The sequence below is a fragment of the Chelonia mydas genome, chromosome 8 (assembly GCF_015237465.2).
Source record: "Chelonia mydas isolate rCheMyd1 chromosome 8, rCheMyd1.pri.v2, whole genome shotgun sequence".
NCBI lineage: Eukaryota > Metazoa > Chordata > Testudines > Cheloniidae > Chelonia > Chelonia mydas.
Genome location: NC_057854.1, coordinates 15478826 through 15504741, shown reverse-complemented (window position 1 = coordinate 15504741; position 25916 = coordinate 15478826). Strand labels below are relative to the sequence as shown.

The window sequence follows — 25916 nt, the reverse complement described above, 5'->3', positions numbered from 1 at the left end:
GGGGAAAAAACAGTAGGGAGTGCACAGATGCTTGCTTGCCCGGGGTACTAAAATGCCTAGTTACGGCTCTGTCTAAATCTGTAATCATCCTTCTCAATGGCTGTTTTTCAAAATGTTTGTTTTTCTCTCCAGGATCATCTACCTACACATGAAATGTGCGAAATACAGTAAAACGTTCTGAGTCACAAGCAGGGAGACTTAATCTGAATTCTGTTCCTGGAGGAGCTGGCTGATAGTAGATATGGCTTCCTATGGGAATGAGATCGAAAGATGGAACCTCAAGCAAGCTGGCCAAATTGCAGAACTGTTGGAGCCAGTGGCCTCACCTGATTATGGAAACAGGCTCTCGCCACTTAAGTCCATCAGCAGCTTAGACCACCTCTTAGACTCTGCTTACAGCTCTTTCTCTGGTGGCTCAAACGTTCCAGAATATCATTCTCCATCATATTATAATGAAAACTATTGCCTGCCCTTAGAGCAATTGCCATATATGGACTCGGAATATGTAAGAGGAATTTATAATCCTAATGCAATAAACTCTGATCCTAAACCCACACATCAGCACAAGTCACTGGAGCTGGGTAGTCATCACAACTCCGACGATACTGGGCTCAATGGACAATACAGAAGCACTCCTACCCATGGGACTTTATGTCAGCCACCATCACCTCTGGCTTTACCCCCTCGTCCACCATCACCACCAGCACGACTTCATAGCTATAAAGCTACCAGGAATTTTGAAATTACAAGAGGGAAATCTAATTCTGGAAATCATTTTGACTATAGTGTGCAACTAGCTACTTGTGCTCAGGATATTAGCAATGTCCTTCTCCCCTCTGATTCAGGGACAAACTGGGTATTCAGGTCAAAGAACGAGGGGCTAATGACTGAGGAAAGCAAAGAGAGGGATCCATCCCAAGATGGCACAAAGCAAAACAAGCCTCATATTTTCATCAGACCCTCCTCTATTATTTTTCAAGAATATTTAAAGTCTGACTCTTTGGCTAAGACCCCAAATCTTTTCTGTACTCAGAATTCAGTCCAAGCTTATAAAATTCCTGAGGAGGTGAACTGTAAGTCCTCTCATCCACTGCATACCAACCTCAGTGCTGTTAATGATACACAAGAGAACAAACAGTATCTTTTTGCCTGTGGAGTACACAAACCACTCTTTAGAGAAGCAGATTTGCAAAGCAGAGTCTCAGAATCCAGCCAACAAGAGGGACAGTTTCCCTGCATTCAGTGCCCATGCTGGACTGAAGAGTATTCAAGCTTGGATCAGGATGTATTGGAGAGTAGGGCAGGCTTAAAATACATGGACAGTCCTCTTCTAAGTGAAGATGTGTCTGAGAAACTGAACAGCTCCGAGGACAAGAATCAGTGCTCTGGCTCCAAAGAAGAAAACAGGAATGATGTTTGGGAACTACTTCTCAATCAACATATCAAAATGCAGAAATCACCACTGTCCCACAGCTTGGATGGTGTAGAAACAGAGCCTACTCACCATGGGGAATTGGATTTTGGAAATAAGCAATTTTCTGATAGTGCTGACCAAACATCTTATTACAGACCAAACAATGACTCCCCATCTCAATTTTCAAATGGACTCCACAGTGAAACACAATCTAACAATAGCAGTCCTGACCTTAACATGAACCCAAAGGAAGAGGACACCCTAAATCCTGTTCACCAAAGAAAACACCAACGTGAATTTCAAAAGAAGCTTGAAAGACAGCCTCAGGATGATTCTGCCAGTGAAAAAATAAACAGGCAGACAACTCCTCTCCTTTATTACCTTTCTGGTGGGAAAAACACCAACATTCTGAGTCACAAAAATCACACTCAGCAACATGAGGACTCAGGGAGTTTGCCTAAGACCTCTCCAAGGAGCAATCACCCTGTTTCTGCACAACCTATAGAGATAGAAAGAGAAATTAACCAGCTTCAAAAGAACAAACACCACCTTCAGTGCACAGGGGATGATACCATTAATGAGACTGATGATGTAATTCTGGGGAGCTCTGCTTCATCGGTGGATGAGAGTTTCAAGAACGATTACAGGGAAAAACTTAAAGTTGCTCAAAGAAAGGTCCTGAGAGAAACATCTTTCAAAAGAAAGGATTTACAGATGAGCTTGCCCATCAGGCTGAAGCAGAAACCCTCCAAAAGACCTTCAATTGAACATCTCAGATCTTTGTCCTTATCCAGTGCAAATGAGGATGCCAAGTTGATTCCTCTTCCCAAGTCTCTGGAAAACAGCAGCAAAGAAGAAGAAACAAAGAGGCCACAAGCTGCTCGAATAGGAGGAAGAAAAAGGATAACAGAAGAACAAAAGAAATTGTGCTATTCCGAACCTGAGAAGCTCAATAAACTGGACGATCGGCAAGATCAGAGTGATCTTGAAAGATCGGAAAGCACCGGGGTCAGGTCGGATGAAATTAATGAACAAGATGCAATGGCAGCCAGAAGGAAGATTCTGGAAAACCGAGGGAGTGCGCTTGCCAGCTCCAATCTCTCCAAGACCGAGTTGAAGCAAATCCAGCATACTGCACTTATTGAATACATGGAACGAAAGATTGCACAAAGGCCTGCTAGTGCTCTGCACAAACCGCCCCTGCAGAAGAGGCCTTCAAATGCTAAGAGGCTTCCTGAGGGCAAGACTTCCAAACCAGATATTACCAGAAAGACCCAAAATAATGAGGTAATCTGCCAATTTCTCTCTCCAGAAAGAATTCCAGAACCCTCCCCTGCTTTAATTGCCACAGGGATCTGGACCAATAGACACAGTGCTAGTTCTTCGGCTACTGAGACAGCACATTCAAAACCCACGTCTGCTGTCAGGGAAACAGATGGAAACTGCACCAGCAAATGTGCTTCAGCTGAAAATCTCATTCCATCAGTGGCTTCTGCATCCAGCAAAGGTCGAGAACGATCAAAATCGTCATCTTCTCCTGCACAGGTATGAAAGATATTACAAGGTAATTTCCAGTTTTTGGCCAGACTGTGAACCCTTTGCTTATACTGGTGAGTAGTCCCATTGCTCACCAATGGAAGTAAGAAACTAATAATCTGACCCTTAGTGAGCTATAGCCTGTTCTTGAAACCTGGAAGAAAAAAAGGAGGATTTTGTGTTTGTTATTCTATAGGAAACCTCACAGTTGTTTGCAAATCGTATGTTTTGAGTTTGGTTGGAGGAACAGATTAGAAGAGAGAATATAAAATTAATTGTTTGGAGTTCTAAAAGCCATCCTACCAAAAATGTTTTAAAATATTATGTTTAATTAAATGACAATAATGGTTGTTAATTATTGGCATGCATAGTGCTTTGCAGACAAACTGTAGATTTTTCTTTTTTTTAAATGGAAAACAAATTGCTAATAAATTTGCCTGGAGGTTGAAAACTTAAGTGCATTGCCATAGATAAAAGCTCTTACATGCTAAGCATTACATGCTCTTTCAGGTCTGGTAGAACAAACAGGGCTGGTAGAAATTCATCTGAAAAGTCCACAAGGAGAGATTTCTGGATTTTGAACCTGATTTGACCGTTAGGAGAGGAATTTGGGTGGGCTGCCAAGGAGGTAGAGGGGTAGCTTGCAAGCCTGCTGTATCCTAAGTGTCTATGAGGAAACTAGAAGAAACGTTTTTCTCCCAGATACGTCTTTTGAGGGAACACCTTTTAAGTGGTTTTTGCCCTGAAAAGCAAAGCCATATAGAAATCTGTGGGTTTCAGTTGACAGAATTAGTGCAAATATTTTATTTATGTATGTATTTATTTATGTTTGTCTGTCTCTTTTGGCTCTTATGAAGTCTTCCTTCCTATACCTGAGTTTCACTTTTGACTTTTTTAATTGAACCCAGATTTTCAAACTAAAACTCAGCAGAAACCGCTGAGCTTTGTCTAGTTATACATTGCAACTGTGCATCCTTCCCAATTTTCTCAAACCTCACACCCAGCCACTTAAAAAAACTGAAGATAGCTAGACAGATACTTTTGGATAGTTATCCTGATGAAATTAGATTTCCTGTTTTTCTCAGGTAGAAGAAGTCATGGACATGCAGACTGGCACAGGATGAATATGTGTTCATCACTGTTTATTTAGAAATCTGTTTTATAGGACTGAGATTTCTGTTTTCTAGGTTGGTGGCTCTCCATTTGGTAGAAGAGAGAGAACCTTCCATGGATCCATCTCTTCTCATAATACGACTTCCCACACACTGTTTAGATCTCAAAATTACTCATTCTGGGATAGCAAGAAGGTCTCTGGGCTACTTAGGGTACCACAATTAGGAAAATAAAACAATGGTTCTCATCTGATACCTCAGATACTGTCGTGAAGAGCATGTGATATAGATATTTGCATATATAGAACAACATTGCTTAGCTACCAACAGCCAGCTCACCACACACCATAAAAGACTACAATGCTGAGTCTTTATGGATGGTTCCTTTTGCCCTTGCTCTTGACACAACAGCCTTGAGTTTAAATAATATGATGATGTGGCTTCTGGCAGACTCTAACACTTTAGAAGCCTGTTGGAACAGGTAAAATTGGCCATTTGCTTTATTTCCTACATGCTCAGCGAACATTGTCCCAGTGTCAGGGCAGAAATATGCACTTTTCAGTGCCAGAATTTGGAGGACAATATATATGTCAATATTTCTGGAAAAGACAGATAAGGAAAATAAACAGAGGCAAAGGGGAAAGAAAAGAGAGAGCCTTTTCCCCCCCATTAGTGTCTTCTAGCTAATGGAACTGCCACTGAGATAAGAAACTGCCACCAAAGATGCCTATTTTCAGAACTGTAGACAAGCAAAGGTAGAGTCAATATTTCGTTCCTGTATTGTCTATCAGCATGACAGGTGAAGATTAGCAGTCTATTTGATCATTCAACCTCATGTTCCCATGGCTGTAGCTTTGAATTTTTCAAACTGTGAGCATGTTCGAGCTTAGCCTTGTGAAGAGTAACCCAGAACAATACCTATGAAGGCCATGAATGGGTGGGTTACCTCTGGGTTGAAGGATAGACTAGATTCTCTGATAAGCAGAGGGGATTGATACACAGTTGAGAAGAACCTATAGATAATCAGTCTAGTGTGTGCCTAACTGACTGCCTCCTAGCCTGGAAAAACCCATCTATTTTGGATAGTTGAGGGATAATGGAATCAATTTGATTATGATGTATCTGTAGGATACCACTCACTGTAGTATCCAAGTGCAAGTAATAACCACTATTATACACTGGGATGAGCTGGACAACTCACTAGAAGTCCCTTCCAATCCAAAAGATTCTATGATTCAACAGCCATGAAACAAATTATTGACTGTCTGGGCTTCATTAGATTGTGGGGCAGGGTTGAGCACTGTGTAAAATTTCTCTACTTAGGCATGTAAAATGTACCTTCCTTGATACTTCTCCTGTCATGGAGAAGTGCTGGTAAAATCCCAATTTTGTTTGTAAATCTAGGAATCCTAACAAACATATATTTTTCTAAAGGGGAAAAAACCTGATGCTAACTTGGGAGAGAATGATGGGAATTACATGACTGAAAGGAAACAAAACACTTAAAATGCTTAGTAAACTGCTACCTGAGCTATTGTTGAGTTTCCACCTTAGTAGGCTTGGGGAGGTGCTGAGTACACAAAAGCAATAAGAATTTACAATGCTGCTCAAGTTAAGTCTTCTGCATTTTCAGGACCTTCATAGATGTACAACTTTCCCGGCATCATCAATTCAAGGTTGTGAAAACTATCCCAGCATCCCCAGGTAAAGTTGAGAGAACTAGTCTACCCTCCCCAGATGAACATTGATTTAGAAATTTTTTCAAACGCTGATGGCCAGTTACATTCACTATGTTTCTTTGCAATACAGTAAATTTAATGTGATGTTAATTTTGATGCCCTATAATGTGATTGATTCCTAACTGAAGTCTGTTGTTTCCTAGTTTTTTTGGAAGTACAGGTCCTGCCAATGTTGGAAATAAACATGTGTTAGCTAGCAACAACAGTGTTTAAACACAGTTCTTGCTAGCAGGGTTCTAGAACGGTTTCCCTAAAAAGCAAGCACAAGGATTAGAAAGGTGTTATTAAACCATGCTTCAGCCTAATCCCCACCCAAATACCCACATGGCTACTAACAAACGTGTTTAATCTGTTGTCTCTCTTATGGCCTTGTTACAGAATTCTAGTTTAGTTCTCAGGCGTAAAACAGAATTTAAAAAAAACCTGGTCCCATGGCCCTTGTCTACAATGAGGTTTTTGTTTGTGGACACCTCTCACCATTGCTGTAGAACCAGTGCAACTCCACTAGTGCTAACAACTGTTCAGAGTGCGAGTGTAGCTCAGAGCAGGGTTGGATGCTCCTCCTGCTATTTACAGTCAGAGATGCACCAGTGCTAAAGCAACAGTGGGAGAATTTGTGAAAATCCTGAATGTAGACACAGCCACTCTGTTAGACGAGTGCTGGTAAAACCCTGCTCCCATCAGCCATGTTTAGATACAGCTATTTCTAGCATGGCTTCAGTCTTTGTGTGGACAGGGCCTAAGCAGAGAGACTTTTCATTAAGTGGTAATTCAGGCACCTGTGAAGTGGGCTGATATATGAATCCATGAACTTCCGTAGCCCCTCAGACTGACACTGGTATCATATAATTCACAGCGCTTCAGTTGAAACCCGACACATCAATGAAGGAGGCTCTTCCATGCTAATAAAATGTAGTGTTGCATTTTCAGCAAGGAAGCGCTGTCATTTTAGGGTGGATGTTCCCAAAAGAAATGGATAGTATCATCATGGCCTTAATAATTGCCAAAGTTGGGAAAATCTACCTCAGAAACTTGTAAATGTAGAGTCCGATCCTGAGAGGTGTGGAGTATCTGCAACTCCCATTTGAAGCCGGTGGGGTTGTAGGCCCTCAGCACTTCTTGGGCCCCAAATGTACAAAATACTATTTAGAGATTTTAATCTTTTAAAAAAGATCAGGGAGGAAATCATGCTTAGTTCAGAGACAAAAGGATTGCAGACATTAAAAGCATTGCTTATTTTCAAAGCACTTACCTTATATTAGCTATTCCTCACAACACCTCTGAGGTACAGGAGAGGTGTTCTCTCTATTTTATAAGTGGGGAGACCAAAGCACAGAGGTGATTAGACTTAACCAATGCCTCAAAAGGAGTCAGTGGCAGAGAAATCTGGAGTTTGATCCCCCAGCTCTGTGCTTTTCCCTCCGTTCCAAGCTACCCCTCAGTCTGAGGTTTTTTAGTGAAGGTTGTGAGGGATCACAATCCCTCCCTGTATCACAGGGGTGCTGTGGGGATCAGTTAGTTAATATTTGTACAACACTTTAGAGATGAAAAGTGCTATACACGTGCCAAGTTGTTGTAGTTATTATTAGGTTAAGCCCGATGTCCTCATCCAGTTTTCAGTCTGTCCTTACCTTGTTATGGGGAGTTTTATCTGAGTAAATACTGAGTGAAAACAAAGTAAGGGCCACAGGATTTAGTCCTTTATTATGCATTTGGCTGTAGGGAAATAGACTTCAATACAGCTGTCTTTACTCTGCTTCTTTTATTTACCCTTCTTCTATTTAGCCTTTGTGCTGCCTACGTGGCGATGGCTGAAATAATGATATCTTATTTCCCAGTTACGAAGATCCAAAAGGGAGGGACGGGGGTTGCTTTTTGAGAAATGTTGGTTAAAGGCAGCAACTCTGTGCTTTTGCCACCAGGGACTGCTGTAGCAGCGCAGAAAAGGCAATATTGCCTGGCAGTCTGCTCTGAAATGCTGAGTCGCTTCCAACCTCCACGTGATGTTAGCCAGGCATAATACAGCCACTGCCCCACAGAGATGCATCTCCCGTCTAAAGGCTTTTACCTGAAGAGAGATTACTTCAGGGCCTGCTCCTGAGGTGTGGAGCTTTAGTGGGAGTCGCAGGTGCTCAGCACTTCTCTGGTTCTTCTCAGTGATCCTACAATCCCACATCCTTAGAATAGGGTTATTTATTCCCCAAATCATTTTCTTTCCTTTTAGGTAGCCTTCAAAATCATTTTTGCCTTTTTGTGGAACAAAAAAGGTGTAAAATGTACACAAAATATGCATGAAAAGGGCTGGAAGATCTTTACAGTAAAAGACTCCATATTGCAAACCACCATAGCTTCCCCTCTTTTCTCACTTGAGTGCATAGCTCCACCATCTGATCTCTGCCAAAAACAGCACCTAAAGGGTAGGCCAGACCTGTCCACAGAAGAACAACATAGAGATCCTGTCAGAATGCTTAAAGCATGGAGTTTATATACATTTTTAATAAATGTTTACATAGAAAAGCTCCTAGTACTTTAATCCAATATCGCTTGCCTAGAAGAATTGGTAGAGGAACAATCAAGTCTTGCTTCAACCAAAAAAATGACACCAAAAACTGCTTGTTAATACCCACCATTACGACTCCCATTGTTTTGGCCATTCTATGTAGTGGGGCTGCTTGATACAGGGTAGCCTGTCTCAGCAGGACTTCAGTGGTCTGTCTGAGATTCCTGATTCAGGTGGAGCAGCTTCACTTCAGCAGATTATTTTTGATGCAACTGGAAGTGTGGGTGAGCCCATGTGTGGTCAGAAACTCTTAATACAGGGCAAGTGAATATGGGAGAGGAGGGAAATCCTGTAGGGACCAATTTTGCTGGCTATTAATTCAGGTGACTAAGTTCAGGTTTCATTGTACTACATTTATAGAGGAAGCCATGGCCTCCTACTGTACGATAATATCTCCCTCTACCTCCCAACCCACCAAGTTCTGCCACTGTGCCACATAATACTGACACTGTGTTCCGCTGAACCTTGGTGGCAAATCCAAACCCGTCAGTGAAACTGGTGCAGATTTACTATGTTTGGATATTACTTGCTCCGAAAGATGAGAGCAGATTATCTTGCAGGCCTCACATGTGTGCCTTTCCTGCTTGTTGGAGAGTTCCAGTTGTCCCAACGTGTGTACTGTGTTAATATAATACTGACCCTGCTGACAAGAAAGATCTCATTCCCCCCAGACAGGAACTGGCTAACTTCAAGGCATTTATCCAGAAGTTACCCAGCTTCTGGCAACCATTCTATTTTATAATCCCATTTGAAGTTGGTTTTTTCCCCATTATTACCCATTACCTACCACTTTCTTCTCGTAATAACTACAGTTGCTGCATTTACCCTGCAGTCCAGGTCTCTCACTCTGGCATTTCATCACTCAGGCCCAAGGAGTCTCTGACATGTCTACAGTGCTTGTCTTAGGGCTTGTCTCCACATAGACCTAGTGCACAGCAACCCAGGCTGTGAAAATGGAGTGCACTCACCTGCTGCACACTACATGGAGTGCACCAAAGTGCACAGTGGAATTTTCCGTGTGCGTCAGCAGGGTCCACACAGCTATAAATTTACACCCCATCTTGCTGTTTGCTGCATCTCCATGTAAACACACCCTTAGGTTGTGGAAGAAAGGGATGAAGTAATTGTGCCATCCTGTCATGATGCTGTCTCAATATGAGATCATGCTGAGTCATAATACAACAGCATCACACTGATACAATGCCATGACTCAAACTTTACAATACAACGTCGGGCTGGCACACTCTTCAACCCTGATTGACAAAATGATTTTTCCAGCAATTGAGTATCATTGGTGGGCCTAGACTACAAATGCCGGCTCAAGGTCTTGTGAGGTTTGTATTTTACCTGCATTAAATAGTTCCATATAATAAATAAAATGCCTCCAAAGGGTGGCGTTAGTAATTAACTAATGTGAAATATGATTTGAAACTTTAGCTTTCCATCAAAGAATGAAGTTGACTTGGTGGAGGAAAAAGACTGTGTTAGAGATGAAAAACAGCGAGTCTGCACAGCCAGAGGAAGGGGAAAGTCTATGGAAGAAATTGGAATTTCAGAAACTGTAAGACTTTCATTGTTGAGCCAAAGCACAGATCAGCTTCATCACATGAAAAGCCTGCACATCTTGCCAGTGCCTGGACTTGAACGTGGTAAAAACAGCTCAGCTGCAAACCATCAAAGTGATCTGCACAGCACCAAGTCTGTATCAGGAAATCTGCCCAGACAAACAAATACTGAAGACGTTGTGGGGCTCAAGAGATCAGATACAACGGTCCAAACACTTGGAAGGCTTCCTAGCACAACAAAGCCCTATGGCATTTCCTTAAGTACTGAAAATCTATCCCCATGGTGTGTATCCTCCCTGGGCACATTGCAATCTCCACTATTACATTCAGAGTCTCCTCTTCATTCTCCACTGGCCCTGTCTTCTGTGGAAGAAGACAATGTTTTCTTTAATGACTCCGTCACCAATGGCTTAGAAATAACATCAAAGCCTTCCTGTCTCTATGGACAAAGTGATACTTTAGTTTCAAGGACAGACATGCCAGAATCTCTCCTGACTGTATTGTCTTTGCAAGTTGCCTTGGAGGGAAAGCAAAGTAAAGCAGAACAAAAAGCCAGGTAACCTTTCTATTTCTAAATTATTGCTCTGTTGACATGTGATCTTCAAAATAATCACAGTACAAAACCATACCAAGCAGAAAGGACAGGCGGCCATATCTCTATGCCTATCTCTACAGCCTTCCTCTGTGCTCCCTCTTCCTAAGACTCCATTCAGTTATCACAGATTTTTAGATAGAGTTAAAAATAGTGTCTGTGAAAAAGCCATTGTATATAATAAACTCATTAAGAAATTTGAATGGCCAGAGATCCAGATAGTTTGGCCATTTATGTGTAACTAATTTGTGCGTTAATGCAACCACGAATTTGGTAATTGCATGTGCAAACATCATGATCACTTGGATGTGCAATAACATGCATACACAAAACAAACAGTAATTGCACATGCAAACTGGCTGCAGAAACTACAAATGTTTTGTATCTTCATCCGTGCACCTAAGTTGTTACAAAATCTGGATGTAAAGGTACTTTAAAAAGATGGCTGTGGTTATTCTATATAGCCAATGCAGTATGACTACAATTATTTATTCCCTATAGTCAGTAGCCTCTGCCATCAAAGCTTCTGTTTTAAATGCTACATCAAAGCCCAAAACTTTAGGAGGAAACCAGCACAAAAGGAGAAGCCTTGACCCCTGAGACTACTGACTGAATGGATTAAATAAATGTTTCGCTTTTATCTCCAAAACAAGTGTTACTCCCCACCCCCACCCCAAAACGCAGCAGCAACCCACAAAACCTCAATAGCTGCATGTACCAGGATTGTTGCCTCCTGATAGCCTCCTCACGGCCAGCCCAGGCTCCAATGCGGCTTACCTCTGGTTTCCCCTCTTCAGTCCCCTTAAGACTCCCACACAGTCTTTTTTGTGGCTAACACCCTCCTCCCCGCAAGTCTGAAGTTTTGGTATATAATAGAAAGAGTTCAAAATAATCCTCAAAATTAAGACCATCTCCCCAACCCAAACGTTTATACTCAGCTCTGGCCCTTCTACCACACAGAGCTCTTTTCCTGTTGTATCCCACTCTGCTCCTCACGAAGCCCTCACTCTTGGCCCTTCCCAGCAGGAGCACAGCCTTCTGGCCCTGGCTTCCTTCTTCTGTCAGCATCTCCCCTGTTCTCCGGGAGAAGGCAGTATATATACTGCCCGCTTTCAGAGAGCTTCTCCTAGTTGGCTGGGAGAGAGGGGAGACCTGCCCCACACTACACTTCAGGGCTCCTGGTCCCAGGCCCTTAAAGGGACAGTGTCCTGGGTTTTTCCTCTCATCCAACTACTAATTCCCCATTACTGCTTTGACCATTTCCTGAGCCTTAGTTTAATTGTTTCTGGAACAGGGTTTTCTTGCCCCTTTCAGGTTTAAAGGGCCAGCATGCTCAGCTACACTGAACAATTTCCCCTTTGACTATTGCCTTCTGCTTCCATATCTGCATTCAGCCCATTTAAAAAGAGAAAAATATTAACCGATCAGCTGTTATACCTCTCCTTTAATAAAGAGTTAGAATTAGAAAATGAGTGTTTATGAAGAACAGATCGAGGGAGTGGCTACCTAAACTCAGGTGATACTTTATGCGTTAGAGGGCACTTGCTGCAGAAATAAAGAGAAGGTACACAGTAAAGTTTCTTCCATTCACAGTACTGTAGCTGGGTCACAAAAACTGTTCTGGAGAAAATACTTGGGGGCAGCGGGAGGTTCCCTTCACTACAGGGGGCAAAGTCTAATCCTGATTTTCTGAACTCTCGTGAATCAAATCTCTGGATAGTTCAGTTATGCCTCTTGAGGCTGCACTGTTTGAAGAGCCAGTCCTCAATTACAGAAGCAGATCTCCCTTGTCAGTCAGTTCCTGTGGCATTTAGGAGCTGAGCAAAGCAACAGCACTGCAGCGCCTAAGAGATCAGCAGGAATTTAGCTCCAAGCCTGTGGAGCTGGGCACTCAGCTGAACTGCAGCTCTCAGATATTTAAATATACAGTTTTACAAAGCTTTCAGATTTCACAAAGACATTAGTAAAATTGGGGGTGTTTTACACATGCCCGTGAAACTATTATGAATGGACCAAATTTCTAGCTAACAGCATTCAGTGGGAACAAAGCAAGAAGGTGCTCTGAAGGAAAAACCATACTCCACTAAATGCATCATCAATGTATCCGAAGGGAATGTACACCCTAGTTGAGCTCCTAAGGAAGGTGGGGAATGGGGTTGGGCTCCTAATGTCTGTTCAGGGAGGAGACAACCCCTTCTTCTCCACCTCCTTTACCCTCGTATTAGGGGAGGGCAATGGGGTCCCAGTAATAGTGCTGGGACAAGGTTAAAGGAGTTGTGGGGGCTGACAGCAGAAGAAAAGATGACAAAGAAAAGATGACCTGCACTGGACAAGTTATTGCAGCTGGTTCCCAGATGTGTTAATAAAGTTGTGCCCTTAAACCACATTCCTGGTATTTTGTCTGTTCTCCTGTGGCGTCTGGCACAATGTGATAGCAAGCAGTGCCACAATGGCTCTGCTTCCTTGTGTATTATGCATTCATCTCAAGGAGTCAGTGTACAACGGGGTTTTTAAATGTTTTCAAAGTAGGCGTAATGCAAAGGGATGGAGCTGGAAATGGGAGACTGCATATTAACTGAGGACCCCAGAAATGTGAGGGCCTGTACAATTAGCACATATCTAGCATTGGCCCTGCCCTGTGGCCCGCAAGCACAGTGAGCACTTACCACAGATTCAGAAGCTCTGAGACTTTGAAAAAGGCAGCCATGAAAATATCTGTGCCCTGATCTGCCAGAACTTCTGGTGGAGCAGTGAACGTCCACAGTGAATGCAACTTCTTTCTTCTTTCCTGTAGACACCAGATTCCTGAGAAAGAGGAATCCAGTCTTGGAGGTCGGCATGAGGAGAATAAAGACAGTAGTACAGTTGTGAATTCATGTTGTCCAGATGTCAAGGAACTAACTCCTGAAATCCCTATCCTGTTCCCTAGAAGAGGAGACAATGAAGAGACTCAGGTGGAAAAAGAATGCAGTGTAAAATCTCTGGTTGGCAAGGCTTCAAAGGGAACCCCACGGCAGCAATTAGAGTCAAATAATATTGCACTTTCCCAGGAAAAAATAAATTGCCACACAGCATCATTAGCTCAGTCCGAGCAAGGAGATCAAATCAGTAGTTCAGCCTTAAATGAAAAAGCAGCGTACAATGGCCAGAATTGTGTCCTGCCAGAAAAGGAGACAGACTTTCCTAAAAGGAGACTGAAATCCCCTGAAGACCAGAGATATGAAGAACTTGCTATGGAGATCATTGCCACAGACAATTCTCTGGCTGATATCCTCATCCCTCGTCCTACTAGAAAAACTGCTCTAGACCTCCTGGAGGGCCTTTTTCCTGTTAACATTTCAATTTCTGACAGATCACACCGGAATAAGGGAGCTAGGATGAGAGAAGAGGTGCAGCCTGTCCTGGAAAATGAGTAAGTAGTTTGAGATTACATATTCCTTTCTTTCTCAATGTATATTTGTCTCCTTCATTCACTGGAGCATCAGAATACCTGGGGATTCTGTTTTTTTAAATCAGCAACAAATTCTGTGGCCCATCTTCTGGTTGTCACACCAAGGAAGGTCTAAGGAAATAGTCATAGTCATAGCTGTACATAAGAAAGAGAGGTAGAATTCTGACTGGGAAATAGGGCCCTGAATAGCTATGCTAGTGCCCTGGATGGATTTCTTTTTTGTATCACATGCAATGTGCCAGACTGGAAATGTTTTCATGAGAGATCCCAAAGTAGTTCTGGAGTTATTAGAAGGGAACATGATAATTCTTGGCTGTCAGAAATCTTATGCTCCAGATATTTTCAAAGGTTAGAATATCCCTGAGTGGGGGGGAGGGGAAATGATTCTGGATAATCTAGAAACACATGTGAATAGGAACCACATTGTTCATGAACTAGGCTCTAAACATTTGTTAATATGTTTATTTTCCGCTTCAGGAGCGGGAAAAGTATTGACGGTCCAACAGAACCATGTTCTGAAACTGATCACAGTGCAGGTCCGAGTACAGAAGATCCCAATTCTAACATGAACCAAATCCTAGTTGAGAACAGAGATGGCTCAAATGACCTTGATGACATCACTTCCAAGAAAGTAGGTATATGAATGTGAAAAGGACTGTGTGGGTCTCCTTACAGTAACTAAGATATTGTCATACATTTGGTATGTGTACTGTTAGAGAAAGCACTTTTATCAACATACTTTAACACCATATCAGTACTTCAAAGTCCATTGAGACTTTCTGGGCCAAATTCATCTTTATTATAACTCCATTTAAAGTCATGATGAATTTGGTATATTGATTGTAACTGGTAAATTCTGTCCTGTTTTATTCATCTGCCAAAGACATCCACTGTGAGAGTGATCAGGGATAGACTCTGAGCTGAACGCTTCCTTGCAAAACTAGCTTCTGTACACTAGCTGATTCACAATTGTACAGTATTTGAGACCAGATCTGAACCCTAAATTGATTACATCTGGCAACCTAAGTGAAAGATGATCTTTACATTTAGGGGACTGGCAGCAGTTTCTGTTGATAGCATCTGTCTATCGGCTTTCACATGTGCAGAGAAAAAAAAGATTAAGCTTAGACTATGATTCCTAAAGCAGAAATACTGTGCTTCTTTAAAAATAACCCATATCACTCTTCAAAAGAATTAAGCTTGTTAGTTGTAGAAATATGGCCAAATTAATTATAATCTGCCTACTTAAAATTCTTCCTACGGTGGATGTGGTATTCTTCCCTACGCACTGTTTAGCGGCTGCTCCCTTCTATGTCAGAGTTGGCTGCATTTCAATGAAAGTTGGTGTGATCCTTCTCCCACTCTCATCTCTGAGCCTTCTTTCATGCTGCCCACTGTGCATGGTACACCCTCCCCAAATCTGTTCACCAACCTACCTCCCTTGCCTCATTCAAATCCCCCCACAGAATTCAATTCTGTTATATTGACTACAAGAAGTGAGTTGAATTAGCTTTTAATGGAACCATCACACTGTGTCCATGTCTTACTGAGTAATTATATGCTCTTAATACTATAACCCTTATCCTCCTTCCCTTTTTTGCCTGTAAGGGCATGTCTACACTTACCTCCGGAGCGATCGATCCAGTGAGGGTCGATTTATCGCGTCTAGTGAAGACGCGATAATTTGACCGTCGAGCACTCTCCTGTCAACTCCGGTACTCCACCAGGGTGAAAGGCGCAGGTGGAGTCGATGGGGAAGCATCAGTTGTCGACCTACTGCAGTGAAGTAGCTCTAAGTACATCAACTTCAGCTACACTATTTTCGTAGCTGAAATTGCGTAACTTAGACCAACTTAACTAGCCCCCCCGTGTAGACAAGGCCTTAATTACCCTTGCCAGGTATGTTATGCAAACTCTTTGGCTTTATTGAGGCAACTACCAGACTTTCACTCTTGGGGGTGAAAATAATAATATAGTTTATAAAGTCATTGGAACTTGTTTGTAACTGTCTTTTGTACAGGCTTGAAAGTATTAAAAAAAAAAAAAGTTTAAAATCTGGAGGAGACAATCTGTGGAAAAAGCCAGTGTCTGTAAGCAGTTTGGATTCTGGGAGTTAGTAACAAAGTTTCCAATTTTTTTTTTTATTTCCCCTGCAGAAGGAACTTATTTCTAGCATCCAATCCAAACTGCAGACCCTCTGGGAAGAAAGGGAACTTGTCTTATCCGAAACCAAGGAGTATGCTCTGCGTGGCAAAGAGCTAGAGGGAATGGTACAAGATGTCTGCAAGCCCAATGAGTATGAGCGCTACCAGATGTTCATTGGTGATCTGGAAAAGGTAGTGAGCCTGCTGCTCTGTTTGTCCAGCCGCCTCGCTCGAGTCCAAAATGCCATGAGGAAAATCAATGAGAATACAGATGCTGAGGAGAAGGTGAGTCACAAAAGGATTGGAGATTTAGCCTCTTTATTTCTTTCACACTTATCTTTCAAGAGAGACCTTCACTGGATCCATTTCTCTGTCTCAGAACTCTATAGAGTTCTGGATAAAATTAGATGCAGATCTGAACCATGGCTGGCTTTGCCAGTAGTAGTTAATAATTGGCTTGGCGTATTTCCATGGCAGAGAAAGAGTGAGCCTCACATAAACGATAATTGCTCAGTGGAGGAAAAGTTAGGCTCCTACCTTCAGCAGGAGTGCAAGGTGGTGATGGGAACAGGTAAGCACTGTGTAGATGCTGAACTATAGTTGCGGCTTTTGAAACTGTCAGTATATGGGACTGGGGATCTGAGAAGCCACTTAAACGTCTCCTGTTGGTCTAGAACAAAATCCTGGATTCCAGATATTTTCCACTGAGGATCATTTCTTCTGAGTTTGGAAATCCTATTTAACACAATGGCCTTGTCTTCACTAGGGGGAAAAAAGTGTGTTCCGAACTGGAGGTGAAATCCCCCAGAGTCTTTAACTCAACCTGCTAACTCATGTGAACACCACAAATTGCCTTGTCTCCAATAGGAATTTAACTTAAGTTAGCTAACTCGAGTTAGAAGCACTGCTTTTTTTTTTTTCCATAGCGTAGACGAAGCCATTATGTCCTAAGAGATACTTTTTTCTGCTGTGCTTGTTAAATAAGGCGTGCCCCTTTCCACAATAGTACCCACATGGCGGATTCCCAGATGTGGAACAAGTCGAGCACAGAGTTCCTTCTGTGATCTTACCCCCATGAGCAGCGCTGCTCCTTTTCTGCAGAGCTTTGAATTCTTGTGGGTCATTTTTCTTTACATTATCAAATGCATACAATCAATCCAAATTCAGAAACTCACCACCAGAATCATGTGATGCCCCCTGGAGATTCAGAATATGTCTGCCCTGGAGTTGAGCTCACGGCAGCAAAAGTGGTTTTAGACAATATTTTAAATTGGTTTTGGCTAACACAGCTTAAAACAAGGTGACGCCTGGTCTCTACTCTTCAGCCAAAGCACATTTAAGCTGTTAGCTGAACTGGTTATAGATGTTCCCAGCGAACAGTTAATTTCTAGTGGGGAAGTTCCCCTAAACCAGCTGCACTGAGAGCTCTTCACATTAGTTAGGGTACTTTACTCAGGACTTTGGATAAAGTGCTCTAAAGCCTTGTCTACAATTTTTACAAAAATCTCCAATCGTTCAGCTGCACAAGCTTTAGCAACATTGGGAGCCCTCGCCTCTCAGGCGCAAACAGCCCTGTTTAGCATAGAGTTGATTAGACTTGTTCTGAGCAGGTTTAATTGATATGGTACTGAGAACGTCCCACATTGCTAACCTTACTAAAACCAGTCCAGCTGAACTAGTGTTTGCAATGGTGGAAATGTTAAAATTCCCTAATGTAGGCCAGGTTTAAGCAAATTAATATATACTGTTTTAAAAGCCATCCTCGCTTAGTAGCTACTCTTGTTTAGCAGGTTACTCTCTTCCAGGTACATTAATAGTTATAGTTTATTCTTTTATATAGTTTATTATTACTAATAATAATTTGTTATGCACTGACACTATATTTGGCTCTGTTCAGGCCACAAATACAAACACTTTGTGCCCTAAAGGTTTTACAGTCTACACAAGACAGATACAGGGTAGACCTGACACACAGAGATAATTAGGATTTTAAATATATTATTACTACCTTTGACTTGCTTCCTGTGGGCAACATAAAAGAAGTGAATCTTGATGGGATTTGCCAGGCACCTTTACCATGCAAGCCATAAGGGACAGTAATGCAGTCTAGGAGAAGCCATCCAGAATCTAAAGCCACAAGGGGAAGTAATTAAGTTTAATACACTGTGGCTCCAGAATGAAGATCTAGAGTCTGTCAGAAATTATTGATTTTCATGGTGTACGCTGCTTTTGCTTTTTCCCTACTAGCAATCATTACATGAACGGCACAACCTCCTGACTAGACAGCGGGAAGATGCAAAAGATCTGAAAGAGAACCTGGATCGCAGGGAAAGAGTGGTTTCTGGTATCCTTTCCAAATACCTGACTGACCAGCAACTCCAGGACTACAAACACTTTGTTCAAGTGAAGACCTCTTTACTGATTGAGCAGAAAGACCTTGAGGAGCAGATTAAATTTCTCGAGGAGCAGCTGGAGAGCCTAGAGAAGAGCATCCTTCTCTGAGCCACATCAACAGGCCATCCACTTCCAGGAATGGAGGATTCGGGCATTGTGTTGGAACTTCGTACATATTCACTGCATTGCTGCTAAGACATGAACATGGATCAGTTTGATGAATTCCTACTAGTGTCATAGTGTTGATAAGTGCTTAGATGGTCTAGGGACATGTTGGAAGGGTTTTTCCTCTTTGGATGAGCTGAATGACAAAATCTTACAGTATGTAGCAGATTGCATCTTGAAAATGACTGATGAGACGTGTCACCCTTATTAATTTGACATTTTCCCTTCTCCCTGTCATCTGCCCATTTCCAAACTGACATCATCTCAATAAAAGACTCATAAAAATATTTCCTCTTTGTGGGTGGGTTGAATATTCAAAATAAGAAATTATGTGGGTGTTTGAATTGTGAATTAAAGAGAGGATAAACAACTCCAAAGCACAATGCCATGGGCCACTTAGTGAAACTCCTCTGACAATTTAATGATAGCTGTCCCCGGTTAATACCTTCAAGTGACATGTAATAATGGAACATATTGTCACCGGAATAATACTGAACTCTTTTAATCAGCAATAAGCCCCCCGGCCTTTTGTGACTCTGCAGCTGTAGAATGCAATGGCTATTTCATCTGAATCTGGGTGGGATGTTCAACAGAAAACTCACGAGGACTGCAAGAAGAGCTGTGGGCATGGGTTCCCACAGGCCAGAGAGAAGTATTTAGTGGTGAAGTTGACATAAAGGGATGCTCTCAAAAATGGTAAATCCAAAAATTGCACCTACCCTCGCTATCTGCAAACTCCACGCAGTGCTTCCTCGGTGACTGGCACTAAGTGAAGAAAAACAAACAAACAGTGTAGCAATAATTTGAAAAACAATCACCCAGCACTTATTATGGACCCTGCCATGAAAAACCACTGTGCTGTGATACAAAGTGGTTGAATTTCAAAGAGTTTTTGTAAACCATGAGTACAAAAAAAAAAAAAAGAGAGACTTTAAAAGGCGGGGAAAGTTACTTGACAATGTCCTTTTAAAATAATGTGTATTGAAGGTCTTTCAAGTGATATTACTGTATTGAAATTGTTTCATTTAATACTCCTTTACCACTAGATAGATACTCCTTTATCACTAGGTGTATCAGCTGTAGGTTCCCTGAACATCAAATGAGAAGTTCACGAATCTAACTGGAGCTTCTTCCAGATCTGGGCAAGAGGGGAAGGCAGGTCTTGACGTTTTCACAAGTGACAGAAGTCACCAACATTTGTTATACTGAGAAAGGGAGACAATTTTATCCCCTGCATCAGAAAGAAAGGCTCCTTGGGTCTGATGCAGCATAGAAAACTTTCATGGTTGATGCCCATGGAACTTTCATACATGCACAGCCAGTGTTCATAGAACCGTGTTGCAAATAAATCTCACTATTAATTATCATCCTTTATTTCCCCCTACCAAATATTGTGGGTTTTTTTCCTTCAGAGTCTTGAGGTTCCCTCTCCACTTATACATCCTGCTTCCCACCATTAAATACGTCACTCAATCACAGGTGGAGGTGGCTCTCTGGGGCTGGCCAACCCTCATACCTGCCAGCGGAGGTTACTAAAGCATGAGCACAAGATACCCCCTCTGCCACCAGACTGAGCAGGTTCCCACTCCTAGAGGTCATGATTTCTGATCCTCCATATTACACTGCCCCAAAAACCCTCCACCCATCCCCCTTTCCTGATTTGCTCCAGCTTTATCTGCTTTTCTGGGATCAGCTGCAGTGTGGTGGCATTCTTCTATGTTGGCACTTCAGTAAGGGCATACTAAGAACAAATTATGTGAGATAGCCCTGCACGCAAGGTGATTCCCCTTGCCCCCCACCTACCTGCCTTTGTTAGCAGTAATGAAAAGGTTAATCTTTATTTTGTAGAATTGATATCAGTAATAAAATCTGTTCCTCTTGGCTCATTTTGAACAAAAGTCCTCCAGATCCGGAGGTGAGATGAGTAATTAAAAAAAGACATGTTCTCATTATTTTTCAGTTCTTGCCTTGCCACATAACTTGCTGAATGTGAGGGTTGTCTGGTTACTTAGTATGCAGCTGTACAATAAATGGAACCATGGTTCGATACAGCCCAGACACCAATGAAATTGTGCTCGAAGAGGCACTGGTCTTCTCAGAGGGAATTGCTTTTAAAGCTTAGCTTGCATGCAGGTTTCACAACACAGAGTGAAAAATACCCTGTCAGTGATGCTACGAACAGCCTTTGCTGCTATAATAAGCCTTGCCTTCAATTCTTGAAAGTCTGTGACACACGTACTGTATGCTGCCTGTCTTTTAAATGTATTTCGTATAAGGCACAGAACTGCTTGGCCTAGGAAGCAGATAGCAGTGAGCTGAAACCAAATAACTTAAAGTTTACAAGAGAATATTTATTTCACAATCAAGAGAGCTCGATGTCGCCATCTTCCAGAAACACCCACAACCAGGAGAGAGCCAGGGGCAAGGAAAGCTCAGCGAGGACCCCGAGGAGTTTTACTCATACTTCCAACATGGGAGCTGGGGCGGGTTTTGAGCCTCCCCCACACAACAGTCAGGTGGCTCAGCTCCAGATGACCTACATGGATTGATGGGAATCCACTGCAGGCCAGGGCCATCTGTACAAAAGCTTACTACTGCCCATCTTCCTGGAGCTCTTCCCCTGCAATCTTCTAAAGGAGTGTTCCACAGCACAGAAAGGGCTTAACAGAAAACTCTGAAAGCTTCAGGCTTTAAGGACTTTTGCAATGGATCTCTTGCAGAATTGGGAATAGGTCCCATCCTAGCCTGACCCTTGCAATCCACAAAGCCCCATCCACATGAGGGCCTCCTTCGCACGAGGAGCCAAGTGCAATATTGCCAACCCCAAGCATTCAAAAATAATGCATCACACTCTCCCCAATCATGAAACTGGCTTAAAATTATGTTCTAACAGGTAATAATTCTTGTTGTTTTTTTTTTAATTTGCCATACTTTAGTATTAGGATACACTCAAGCCACGTTTTCAGACTTTCATCTGCAATAATTTTTTCTCTGTAACCTCAGACCTTTTTTTTAAAAAATAAATCCAGATTCTCTCATATGCACAGGATTCCAAGAGCTGGGACTTGAAGAAAACCACCAAGTAGCATGAGACTTGTGATAAAATTGTGAAAGCTGGCAACACGGCAAGTAGTACAATCTGGCCCCAAAATACTATTCCAGTCTTATGTCCAGTCCAAATTGTGTCTGCCTTAGTCATGTGACTAATTTTAGTGAACTCAGTACTGGTATTAGCAGAATTTGGAAAGTCAGTAGCTATTTTAGACTCTATATGATTTTTTTTAAAGGTACAGTATGTTATGCATTTCAACTGAATATTTTAGCACAATTTATCAAAACTGTGGTATTTTTAAATGTTTCTTTCCTCCCCCTTCCCGAAAACTGGATTAGTGTAAATTAAATGCAGATGATATTTCTATGCATTTAAAAATTTATTAAGCCATATTAGTGCTTTGGAGTGTTGGTTATGCTGAAATATAGAATTATGGACAGAGAAATAACACATTTCTTTCCAACCATCTGCTTCATTATTGTTTCATTACCTGTCAGTAGCAAACACTCATCATCATTCACAGAGATCCTTGTATATTATTGTATGTACATCTTTATACAATGGAAGAATAGGCATCAATGAGAAAATGCCTTCCTATCTCATGCTGCTCTTCATGTCTAGACAGACAGACAGACAGACAGACAGAAGGTCTTCATACAAGAGTATTTCAGTGCAATAGATAATGTAACAGACATAGCAGAAAATACATCAGATGTAGATTATTTTCAAAAGCATTTTGGTCCTGATTCTCCTCTCACACAATCAGGGGTAACTCCACATAAGTCAGTCAAGTTCCACCAGGATGAAGCCAGTGTGAGGAAAACTAGACCCTTCATGCTTAAATGACCTCTCCTGAACAGCATTTCGAAATGAGTGCATGATTTACCAACAACATGAAGTTCAAGGTACCTTAAAAATCTCCATCTCCCCACTGTCAGGTGAATCAAGCCACAAATTTACGTTCAGTAAAAACAAACCTAAGTAGTAATACAAATATTGTAAATATTTTAAAAGTCCAACTAAATCAGTGTTGGGTTTGGATTGAAACATTTCTCCTGCACTGTTTGCAACTCAGGTATTATAGCCCTGGAATCAGAACATGAGACTGAAATTAACTCATTAGTATAGTTTAACTGTCTAGGATGAAGGAAGTACACAAAAGAAACTGTAGAAATAGCAATAAGCAAATTAGGCCCCAATTCTGCATACAATCATGTACATTAACTCAGTGGGACTACTCAAAGTTAAGCACATGCATGAATATTTGCAGGATCCGGGCCTTGGTCTCAATAATCTAAGGTATTATTAATAACCCAAAGAAACCTTTTACTATATAAAGATTTAACATGACAGTGCCCCTTCAGAAGTGGACTTTAAAAAAAAAAAAAAAACCCTACAAATTAAATGTTCAAGGAATGGACAATTCTAAAAGATCATTATGGATATTCTTGTTAAATCTATTGAATTGTTTGTATGAATATATATCACGAAGTTTGATTTGAAGGTGCAATGCTTTTTTTCTTTCAACTGCTGCTCCTTATACAGAGATGTTTGCCAGGATAACCACTGTAGTTCAAGCTTAACTTTATTAGAATGAATAAAAGTTTTAAACCACTGGAAGTGGTGAAGAACAATGCCTGGCATCTGCCCCATGTGCCAGTTGGCAATGCTACCACATGGGTGATCTCTCTGTTGAATGGAAATCAAACGTATAGTCCCTTTCCCAGTCCAAGAATATAACTGTAGAGAGTTGTTTATGAGATGTAAACTGTCTGCTTGATATTAAAAATGGGAACTTGCTTGGTATAAATAACAGTAGCTCAATCAATCCCTCCCTCCCAAGGCATCCTGAGGCAATGATGTAGCCTTAAAACTAGCAGAAATTAAAAGGGTATCCTTCTGGTCTTTCACAGCAGAAGTGCAGTTGGCTTGGGTACTATGCAAATTCTCACTCTTAATATTTTGGTATTTGAACATAATGCTTGATAGACCTCTCTTTACAACTACCAAACTTTTTGATATGACAAGGCCTTAATGAACAAACACCACAACTAATCTGTTGTCTAAAAAGTAGTTACAGTGCCATGTATGTGCTATTTTTATTTTTCCTAATTCCTCTGTCATGTCTCTGTCTAGGTTTCAGGAAAGTGTAAAAGTGCAAGTGTTGATGAAATATGAAAACAACTTTTAAGTAGACAAAGAGGAAACTGCCTCTGAGGAGCATTAGCAGGTGTGGAGGTCAGTTCTTAGATTAGTGCCCTAAGCCCCATGATAGCTGTGGTGTAGTTCAGGCTGCCCATATGATACTAGTCCTACATTCCTTGTACATCTAAAATTCCCACTGTTGGCTGGGGTGTTCTGCTTTAAAGTTAGGGGTACAGCTAGGGATATACATTTAGTCTGACCTTATTGAGAGTTAGAGAGTCTTTTTTAAAACCTACTTGGCCCAGCCCTGAATAATTTCAACATTGGTGTAAAGGCCTATTAACCTTCCCACAAAGAGCAATCAGCTGCTAGCACTCATCATGCTTTGCCTTTCAAGTAGACAAGATGAATACAAACACCACCTCATCCCAACAGTGCTATGCCCCTGAGTGTGGCGGGCTTTGCTCTTCTAAGGTATGGAGAGTTCCAGTATGTGTCAAGAAAAAGTCCCCACAACCAGCAAAGAGGAAGGAGGTTGGGAATGTTGAAAATAGACATTTTCAGAAGAGGTAGGAAAGTTTCTCTCCCCCTCTCCACACCCATTGACCCAATGGCAGTCCACAGCCTCTCACTTGTTCACAAGCATTATCTATGCGAGGTACCAGTTAGCTCTAAGTAAGGAAGCCTTTTATTGTGAAAACCGTGACCCTCCAGCGTTTCCATCTACATCCAGTTTTTTTTCACTCTGGCTCTGCTTAGGTAAAAGCTGGGAGCAGGAAGAAACAAGGTCATAAAAGGACCCAGCATTACTGCCTTCAGAGTCCAACAGTTCTCTGAAGCTGAATATGGTCCCGATTGTGCAAGCCTTTCCCCTGAAGTCAATAGACGTTCTGCCCCAAACCAGCACACAACTAAAGCTCTGTGCAGTGCAAATAAATACCTCCCCCATACATTCCTAGTGGCGTCACCACATATATTAACCTTCCACTTGTAACCTCTAATTTGGGTGGTGGCTATGGATTGCTTCACATCCATTTTCTTCTCTTCAGCAAAGATAGTGACTTTCCCTCTGCCAAGTAGATTAAGGAAGTCCCAGTGCCTCTGATCTTCATTCCAACCCCTGTTCAAAGCACTGGAAAATTACTGGTTTGCAGAGTTGCAGGGCATTGGCACCTCACCACTACTAGACCTGCTGGACTGCTTCTTACCCAAAGAGGAAGTTAGATAGGGAAAAATGTCAAGAATGAATCCACTCACTGCCAGAGGGGCTGAACGAGGCACTGCAGCAAATCCCCAATGCAGTCCTATAGAACTCACAAAGTGACAGAATAATCAAAGTCCAGCTGAAGCCTGCTACCTCTCACTTGGTTAATCTGCAGTCCTGGTTTTCCCCACAAAACCCAAAGAGGTCGCTTCAGCCCACTGCCCAAGAAAGAGTTAATAGTAGTGCCCTGTAGTGAGAGCTTGCCTTAGTAAGGTTTCATTACTTGCATAAAACAAACATAATAGGTACTAGCATAGTGGGCAGCAACTAATTACAGCTAACGCAAGTGGGATACAAAGTACTGGTTGCAGAGAGTGATGTGAGGGGAGGAGGCAGGGCAGGCATAATGTTAGGTGGGAAAAGCCTTCTTTCCTTAGGAGAGCAGGTTGGTGGGGGAGGGCAAGAAGCGTTAGCGACCACTGCAGGATAGAACGATCACTGTATTGGCATGAGCCTAGCGATGGGAGTCAGGCTTATGCTGGTGCCATGGAAATAAATATGGCAATTCTAAAAAAAAACAACCCATGTGTTCACTAAGGAGCTGAATTCACACCTATTGAAGTAAATAGGAATCTTTCAATTGATTTCAGTGGGTGCTAAATCAAGTCTGGATGCACAAAGGCTGCAATGAACTCTTTTTGGCCAAGCCTCATTGCATGGAGCCCCACTTTAGACAGACAGATGACTGAAACAGTCTTAAGTTCCTTGCAGGATCTGAAATGGGTCTCCCAATCCTAGGCACTAGTGTGAATTAATGAGGTTCTACAGTAATTATGAAGTGCA

General features: G+C 41.9%; 1 protein-coding gene and 1 non-coding gene across 9 annotated transcripts in view; one reads left to right on the top strand and one right to left on the bottom strand.

The window, feature by feature from the left end:
• The window catches only part of SHROOM1 (shroom family member 1), a 91240-nt gene extending 67900 nt beyond the window's left edge, over positions 1–23340 (top strand). For 4 of the 8 annotated variants that reach the window (XM_043552544.1, XM_007063619.4, XM_043552542.1 and 1 more), the window contains 7 exons: positions 133–2959; positions 5696–5766; positions 9799–10482; positions 13313–13930; positions 14447–14600; positions 16126–16398; positions 18361–23340. In XM_043552544.1, the coding sequence (XP_043408479.1) occupies positions 242–2959; positions 5696–5766; positions 9799–10482; positions 13313–13930; positions 14447–14600; positions 16126–16398; positions 18361–18615 (4773 nt within the window). In that variant the 5' untranslated portion in view covers positions 133–241 and the 3' untranslated portion in view covers positions 18616–23340. The remainder of the gene's footprint in view (positions 1–132; positions 2960–5695; positions 5767–9798; positions 10483–13312; positions 13931–14446; positions 14601–16125; positions 16399–18360) is intronic. The other 4 variants (XM_043552548.1, XM_043552547.1, XM_043552546.1 and 1 more) reach the window with 3 other exon arrangements.
• LOC102933963 overlaps positions 1–25916 on the bottom strand; it is a 68850-nt gene that overhangs the window by 42276 nt on the left and 658 nt on the right. The window lies entirely within an intron of this gene.